The 9306-nt window shown below is 40.3% G+C and overlaps 1 protein-coding gene across 2 annotated transcripts; it reads right to left on the bottom strand.

The window, feature by feature from the left end:
• Positions 1-2809: 2809 nt before the first annotated feature.
• On the bottom strand, positions 2810-8664 carry prodh2 (proline dehydrogenase 2). 2 transcript variants are annotated; one of them, XM_059531631.1, is made up of 11 exons: positions 8380-8655; positions 7743-8244; positions 6559-6749; positions 5746-5872; positions 5503-5574; positions 5337-5417; positions 5118-5261; positions 4822-4988; positions 3951-4061; positions 3783-3871; positions 2810-3702 (listed from the first exon to the last, which is right to left on the bottom strand). In XM_059531631.1, exons 2-11 carry the CDS (start codon positions 7983-7985, stop codon positions 3521-3523), a joined length of 1407 nt encoding a protein of 468 aa, XP_059387614.1. In that variant the 5' UTR covers positions 7986-8244; positions 8380-8655; the 3' UTR covers positions 2810-3520. The 2 variants fall into 2 exon arrangements, with proteins under 2 accessions (XP_059387614.1, XP_059387616.1); XM_059531633.1 differs by having other exon boundaries at positions 3537-3697; positions 8380-8664.
• Between the last annotated feature and the right edge of the window lie 642 nt (positions 8665-9306).

The raw sequence follows: 9306 nt of genomic DNA, 5'->3' as shown, positions 1-9306 counted from the left end.
GATATAATGCTCATCAAGCCATTAATAAAGGTTTCAGAAGGTGTTTTTATTTTATTATATATATATATATATATATATATATATATATATATATATATATATACCACTATAAAAAACTGTAAAGACTGCATGGGTGTTAAAGGTTTTCCATGGAAGCTTCAATTCCAGTAAGGAACGTATATTTGTAAGAGTGTGATGCTAACACAGATGTGTCTGATTTCTGGCAGATGAACCCCCAGCACACGCAGAGACCACTGGAACGCCTCAGAACTGCTTCAGAATGGAGCTGGAGAACTCGGCCCTGTGGAAACAGTTCAACTGCTCCCCTCCTCATCCTACCATGCTCTTCTTCCGACAGCCCAATCCCAAGACAACCTAAACCCTCATACACCCACAAATCCACCTTTCTAATCCACCCCCCCCCACCCCTTGTCAAGGCTCTGGGTAAACGATTGACCCTGGCTGAAATCAAGTGGATGATGGAGGATTATTCTCATCCAATGCAATGACTCCTGCAGTCCAAAACCAAACCAAAAAAACAGCCTTTCGCTTCCCTCCGGTACTGTCCTCAAGCGACCCAGATCCATCATCCCCTCCGTGTAGGAGTCTATCCTTCCCCCCATTGCCACGATGCAACCCAATTCACACTCCTTCTGACCCAAACATAACTCCAGCTGCATTACCCTTCCCTCTGGCAGCACAGTCCACTCCTTACTGTATAATGACAGCTTCAAACCTGAAATCAATGCTCTTCTCCTTCCCCCAAGTTCAGCAGAACACTAGCCTCAGCTTGAGTTCCTCTGGACCTGCTCAAACTCCAGCGACTGGTTCTTTTCCAGTTTCCCAAACCTCATCCATCCCAACAGTTCTAAACCCAGTTTATTTAACAACTGGATCTTTTTCCTTTCCTTTCACCAATGTTAGCCATCGAGGCTTGGTGCAATCAGTTTTCAACACACGGCATACTACCACATCATACACCGTCCCTTTATTCCCTGCCCCCAAACACACTGCTCCTGCTCCTCTCCCAAATCCTGCTCACACTTCTTACCCACATCCGCTCCAGAGCCTGATTCTACCCTCATCTAGCTCCATCCACAGTGTCCCTGCCATCCCAAACACAGCCCAAATTCAGTCTGCCTTACCCCAGTCAGCCCTCCTTCCCTCACATCCCAGCCCAAACCACAAACCCCGCTAAAATTCCATCCCAATCCAAAGCTCTCAGTTACTGTTTCAGTTTAATCCAGCCTCGACCCATCCGCAATGCCCTTCCTCTTCAAATGCTTACCCCGCCATAGCTCCCTCTGAGATAGGCAGCTTCTTGCAGCTCAATTATGCTGCCCCTTTCTGACAGATGTGGTACTGCACCCTTCTTTGCTCCCTCGACTCCTCGCTCTCCGCCTCTGCATGCCCGTCCCTTTATAACCTGTTTCTTCCCTACTCCCTCCATCTCTGCCAGGATCCTCAGTACTCCCTGCATTTACCCCTAAGGCATGTTTACAAACCGCCCCAGCATGCTCATGCTCAAGAGTCTTACTTTGAACTTGGCGCAAGGGTAGTATTCTGATAATAAACAGAAAACAACAGGGAAGACAAAGTTTGCGAGAAGGCGGTGATGTCTGCATCAATCAACGACTTTGCTCTGAAGATGATGGAAGCACTGTGCATTTTATGACTGCATTGGAAAGACAAACCAAAATACTGTAGTTTAAAATGTAATACTTTTTAGTGCTTATGTCAGAAAAAGAAAATCATGGCAGTTCTTGATATGGTTTGAAGTTATGTTTTATCCTGACTAATATTTAATGTAATAGCTGAATAATGATGTATATTTTACTTATTTCTAATTGTATGTTTAAATGAATATTATTCTTTACAATGGTGTGTGTGTGTGTGTGTGTGTGTGTGTGTGTATACATAAATCCACATTCTATAGTGGACCAAAAAATTATCTGGACACCTCGCCATAATTTAAACATCATTGCATTAGAAACTGAAATTTGAAACTAAGTGGCATCGGCAAAATAAAGTTGCTAGACCTTTTCTCCCAGTCTGATCTGTAAACCTCATTATAAAGACTTTCCATATCCTTTAATATTAATACCTTAAACCACACTAGTGCTTTTCATTCCTGTCCTGAAATGCCAAACCTTGGTAAATCTAATTTAGTTGGTTAATTAATCAATTAATGAGGCAAACAGTTAACAGTTTAGTTTGCTTTTCCCGATGCTGTACTCTTCAAATTGTGAGGAACTCAATGAAACTTAGTCATGACAACAAAATTACACTAATGCTGATGGACACTAAGAGTCATGATAACAAATGAGTGACTTGATCGGTAAGAAAGATTTATGCTAAGTCATCTCAATTACAAAAAGTGCCAATGTTTACCTGAATTCTCTCCCTCTAGAAAGTATTACATATGCAGATTATGCCAGAACATGAAAGTGAGAATTTAAAACAAATAAAAAAAAATAAAATAAAACTGCTGTTTGTCTCTCTCACACGGTATATTAAACATCATCACTGTGTCACTATAATCACAGGGTTGATTGCAGCTCTGCATGCCGTTTGCTCAGGTGTTGAGTGTGTGTGTGTGTGTTAGAAACTGAGGAAAGACCATTCAATTCCAGGTGATAATTACCTCAAAGCCCTCCTTCATTTTCCCAACTCCACTCGTTTCTCTTTCCTCCTTTTCTATTTGGTGTTGGACAAAGAGAAGGTTTATAACAAGGTCAGGTAAACAGCGCTACACTCAGACACAGACGCTGAGTGACAAACCATGTTTAAGAACAACATGATAGAGAAGTTGTTGGGAATATTTTCATATATTTTATTTGATTTTCTTTGGTTTATGACTGAGGCAACGTTTATAGTGCTTGATTTCTGATTTCTGAAGATCATGTGACACTGAAGACTGGAGGAATGATGCTGAAAATACAGCGGAGCATCACAGAAATACATTACACTTTAACACAGATTCACACAGAAAACAGCTGTTTTAAACTAATAATATTTCACAATATACTGTGTTTTTGATCTAATAAATGCAGTCTTGGTGAGCAGAAGAGACTCCTTAAAATAAATGATAAAAATCTTAATTGTTCCCAATAATGTGTGTTACAAAGGCAGACTTTTTTTTTTCTTTGGAATAATTTGCACTGGTGAATTGTGCACAGAAACACCAGGAACATGCATTAAAAAGGGACAGATTTGAATTCATGTTCATTTTAATCCCAAATCTTTATTAACATCTACTAGAAGACACTATTGTTCGCATCTTTCAAAGGCTAATGCCTCGAATGCATGGCCATCATTCCGGTTCTGATGTAAGAGAGCAGGGGTGTGAAACTCAGTTCCTGGAGGACCAGAGCCCTGCAGAGTTTAGATTCAACCTCAACGAAACACACCTGATCCAACTAATCAAGTCCTTCAGGCTTATTTGAAAACTACATGGTATATGTGTCTGCGGGGCTCTGTCCCTCCAGGAATGGAGTGGGATAGCCCTGTGTGAGAGTCTTTAGGCTGTGCCTGTGATCTTCTCTTTGAGTCTGCGGCGCAGCTCCCGTCGGAGCAGGTCTCGTTCCTTACGGATTCCCTGGAGCACGGTGCGGTTCTCCTGAGCACGGCGCACCAAATACGGCAGTGTGTCCTCCACCGAGCCGTATGGCACAGACTTATACACCGAGAAACCGTGCTGCGCTGAGAGGAGAAGAGCACCTGATGTTACGGCTGCTCCAGAGAGCCAAGAACATGAGTGCATTCAGAATCAAGCTTCTTACCGAGAGTGAGAGACACGTGGTCACACATGCCCAGCAGCTGACCAAAACACACCGCATCTGCGTCTCTGTCAAGCCCCAGCTCCTCCATGCTATAACACAGACACATGAACAATCAGCATCAGGGAGCTCCACACTGACGGCGAGCACCAGTCAGTCACGCAGGTGTACCATGTCACGGCGCGCCGCACTGATTCTTCATTGTGAGTGGCCACAATTATCATGTAGCGCTCAGGTTTCTCTGAAACGAGCCTCAGCATGATCTCCAGACATCCGTTATAACTGCAAATAGAAGGCATGGAAAAACTTTCAGCACATTTCAATTCAGTTATACACATTTGAATAGATATTGCAACCACAAAGAGTTAGGCATATCCAATGAAATATTTCAGAGCTGAAAAAAACAACAACAACAAAAATAACAATAAATAAAGTAAATAGGAGTTTATAAATATAGAAATTTCCAGGAATTTTATTGCCAGGGAAAGCCTATAATTAAGCCAGTTATTGTACTACACAACTACTTGTGAACCATACTGAGTCATATGAAATAATGTTTTTGACCTAGGACACATGAAATAAATCTGTCTAGAAATCTTATTTATTTTTTTGTTTTAATGGATTAAATTAAAGTGCTTCACACAATATCTAAAACAAGACTTTTGTTGTTGAGATATATCAGGCTTTTATGGCCCATATGGTATAATATAATGAGAATGTGAAGAGCTCATACTCACCTTAATTTTCTTCAGATTCAAACTGGTGCAGATGTTATTTATTGGCCAAAAAGTCAGATGAAATTCACAGAGATTTTTATAACAGCAAAACATACTTGTATGACATACCTCAAAAATACTCGTATTTTAACATGATTTAAAAATAATAATAATAATTTGCATAAAGCAAGCAAAGGTTTCAGAGCACAAAGTAACGTGAACCACAAGCTGAAGGTGAATGTGTGTACAGTTATATTAAAAGGCCTTTCACTTGATAAAAAAGTATGAAGTCTGAGATGCAGCAGGCTTTGGAGTCGAAGCATCACCTGTCATTAGTTCGCTCCCATGATTCATGGATTGGATCCGTTCGCCCTTCTTTCTCAGCTAGTTTTCTCTCTTTGTCCATGTAAGCACCTCTGACGAGTTTAACACCGAAACAGAAAGACTGATCGATGGACGTCTGAATGGCATCAAGCAGTAGATTCCTTGATTCCTGACGAAACAGACACAAGCAGGGATATAAAATGTGAATTTATACAGCAGAGGGCTTTTATTTTTAAACACTTTGCTGTTGTTTTTGTTTGTCAAGACTTTGTAATGGCAAAGCAAGCTTGGCTGTGACCTTCAGGTAGCACTGATACGTGTTCCAGATCCAGGCGCTCTGTTGATTGAACTTCTTCATCATGGCTGCAGTGATGAGTGACAGGGGAGGATTCATGTACGTGTACTCCGCATCCACCAAAACTCGCACTTTATTAACACTCGCCTGCGAACACACAGCATGTCCACTCAGTCCCAGCGCTAACGCTCTTTCGGTTCACTTGGGTTCAAGGTTTGGTACCTCTCCGATTCTGTTGAGTCTCTGGAGGCCCAGCAGGAAGTGTGTGTTTTCACTCTCGCTCAGACCAGGAAACATGACCTCCTACCAGTTAAAAAGAACACCATCTAAAGAAATACATACTAAATAACAGCTGATTACAAGAAGCTTGTGACGATAATGTCTGTACCTCTCCCTCCATGGCTCTCACAAGCATGTTCAGATCATACTGCTCCATCTTCAGCAGAGAAGTCAGCTTCACCTGAACAGGAATTCATTTAATCACTAATACTGCTTGCAACATCTGTACTTTAAATAGAGAAAAGGACAGCAATGACGGAAAAGGACAGAATCATTCTTTCAAAAGTACATATCAAACAAAGAAGCTGAATGGTTGTTCATCTCGACTCAAATGAAGTGATGAAACACTCACACACAGCTCAGGGCTGACGAGAGCTGTGATCTTCAGCTGCATCATGGGATTTTTACTCCAGCCTTTGCTGTGAGACATGTGCACACACTCCAGCATGGATGCCAGGTTGTCTTCATATCGACGTTCCCTGTGGAAATAAAGTGTGTCATGATAAGTGACAGTATTTGGCAATAGAATACACTGTTCTGCAACATTTAGATGCAAAAAGAACAAAGGTAACCAAATTGTATATTATTAATTCAATATCAAGTTTCATGCAGGTTTTAGGAAAAAAAAGAAACAGCACTGCTACAAATTCAGCATTCCTAGAAAACAGTTGCATAGTGGGTTGTGAAATGAATGCAAACTGAAGGCTAAAACCAAAACAAAACAATAAACTGGGTCCCACGGTGCAGCTCAGCCCCTGGGCTTAGAGGGTCTGATGGTGCAGCTGCATATCTGGGTTCAGTGGGCCTTGTGGTGCAGCTCTGCATCTCAGCTCAATAAAGCCTTAGGTATGCTTCAGTTCTGACATGAATGCTTAGTGTATGTGTACTCCAGGCAATTGCCAAACAGAATAAACTCCCAATAAATATATATATATATATATATATATATATATATAATTGTTTTTTTTTTTTTTTTTTTCTGATTCAGAAAGCCGTTTTACTCGGATGTATGTCAAAATAAAGAAGAGAAGAATCTCAAATTTAATCCTGTTATGCTGCTCTACGGTACCTCCACGCTTTATTAGATTGAATTGTTTGTCATAAATCAATGACACGTTACATGTTTACATAATATGCCCTCATAAAGACAAAAATGTGGTCTTACCCACTGCTCTCTCCCAGGTCCTCTTCGATAGGGACGGCTAGCATGGGGTGGAGTCCCAGTGAGCTCATCTTCTGCATGGAGTCTGCGATCTCACCTTCTGCTTCACCGGCCACAAACTGAGCGTACACAGATGGACGCACGACCATGCAGAAACATCGCTGACCCAAAACCTTCCTCGTAATGGTCATCAGCTTCGTTAGACATGAGATAATCAGACACATTAGTGTCATTCAGTGTTTTCAAGGGAGCTCCTGCTAGATAACATCTTCAGGACGATACACAACCATGTGACTGTAGAATGTAAAATTTCAAACAAATTATAGTTTTGATATCCTGTAGTGTCAAGTGGTTAGAACATAGGCTATGTAGTCCATTCTACATGGTGTCTGTTCCCCAAACAGTGAATACTAATACGTTAACACCAGCACCAAGAAAAAATCTGATTAAACCATATAATTGTAAAATATCAAACAAAATGTATTTTCAAACATCAGATCAATTTCACTTAAGTTACTGTAAATTAAATAAGTTTCAATGCATTCAGCTACTGAATTGTAGCCAACAATCTACAGCAATATTCTTAAAGTTACTTGGAATACTTATGTTACAGGTGTAGATATCAGAGATATAATAGATAAGATTAGCCATTTCACATGTGTACTAGATCCCATACCGACTGATCTATCAAGAGAACTGCTCTCTATAGCCTATTCTCAATGTTATATATGTCTCCTTATCTGTAGGTCACGTCTTGAGAACCTTCAATCTGGTGGATATTAAGCCTCTCACTAAGAATCCACAACTAGTTTGAAGTAAATTAGCAAACTACACTGACATTGATATTCAGGGACAGGCGTTTAGATCCTTTCTGTCTGACTATTTACATTTTGTCTCTGTAAATGAGGAAAAATCTAAATTTAGTGGCAAAAGTATGGAGTGCTGCAAGGATCTGTCTTAGGACCTCTCCTGTTTTTGTTTTACATGATGACGCTTGGAAATTTTATTAGAAAACATGAAATTAGTTTACACTGCTACAGAGATGCTACTCAACCATATATTTCTTCTACACCAAATTAAATTTCTAAATTTCTCAAGCTAACAGAATGTGTCAAACTGTGGTGACTTTAAAAATCAGTAAGTGTGCTTCATGGGAAGTTCACACAAAATTCCAGCTGTTGCCTCACCTTACTATAGTTATTAACCAGCACAGGGAAGGAGCAAAGCCTGAAGACTCCGAGAGCTCGGATCAGCTCCCAGAAACTCTTCACCTTGAATGCTTGAGGATCCTCAAAGGTCAGAAAGTCAGGTGATGAGGGGTTACCGAGGCTTCGGTCACGTTTGGCCCGCAGGGACTGAGAGGCAGCCACGCTCTTGAGTCGCACAGATATAAAACGACTGAACGTCGGCGGCTGCAGAAGGGAACACATCTCCACTGCTCAGACACTTGCTGAAGATGTTAAGAAAGGTTGTTTTGATAAAACCTAAAGTGGTGAACTATTGATCCCTGCACAAAGCTAATCTTAAGAGCTGCAGAAGTGAGCCACTGTAGCACTACGCTTCAATATTGTGCAGTTTCAATTCTCATTCAGCAAACACCACAGCTCATGTGTGCATTCATTCATACTTATATGGACTGACACCTTTTGGTTTCGACACAGATCTCTACAGACCAGACATCCGGGACACCTGTAAGCAGATGAACATAGAAAAGAAACAAGAGTTCCACTTTATTGTCCAAATCCATAAATATACCACTTCCAAAAAATTGGGGAGAGAAAAAAAGGTCTAAAATTGTTGAGAAATTAGAAAAAATTATCTTACCTGTAATTATGTCTGGCAAGACTGACACTGCCACTGTTCTGTGCAATGTTTCCAGTGCAAATAAACTGAGAGGATGAGAGCAAATGAGCAGGACAGAGAGAGGGGCATGTTAGTTAATGACTGACTGAAGTTTGAACTTTGGGACATTAAGGGCAAAAGGGGCAGATACTTTGTGCTCCCACTTCTCTGTAAAATATGACAGAGCATCAGTGTTCAGTTTTTATATGCAAAAAACATTCATGATGTATTAAACTGAAATTGGAATACTTTGGATTTGGAAATACACTATATGCTCAAAAACCACTTTAATCTCACAGTATAGCTAATTGATATTGTAAAAGGCACTAATATTATAATTTCATAAACAACTGCATTATTATTATTATTTTAGTTTTTGATAGATTAAAAAGGAAATGCAAGAACTGCAGCAGAAAGGATAAGCAAGGGAATAGAGCAGATGTCAGTCTGACCTTGGATCTTGGGAAGAAGACAGATTTTGGTGTTCTGCAGTGATGTGTTTGACAAAAGATTGCGCTAGACTTTGTCCTAAATAGTCAATACTAACAAACATTAACTCCAAACCCCCTTCAGCTTAAGTTTCCACAGTCACTCTTGAGTTATTCTAAAATGATCAGGAAAAAGACGCATGTCATCACACAGGTCTCACTGTGTAATCTGACTTCAACTATGATCCTTTCACTTTGGTTATACTAGCACTATATTAATATGATTTTGATAAGGTTCCCTCAAGTACTGTCTGTGAATAATGTTATACATACATTTATTTCCCTGCAAAGAATGCATGGCTCCAACGCTATTGTGGTTAGTGGTCACTGTATGTTTACAGTCTCCACTGGGTTAAAATGGGTCTTCATAAGGTTTTATATCATTCAGTGAATATTTATAAAGGTCAAGCACTTGCAGATC

This window comes from Carassius carassius, chromosome 40, assembly GCF_963082965.1.
Source record: "Carassius carassius chromosome 40, fCarCar2.1, whole genome shotgun sequence".
Lineage (NCBI taxonomy): Eukaryota > Metazoa > Chordata > Actinopteri > Cypriniformes > Cyprinidae > Carassius > Carassius carassius.
Note: the sequence above shows the minus strand (reverse complement) of the source record. Positions and strands in the feature narration are given on the sequence as shown.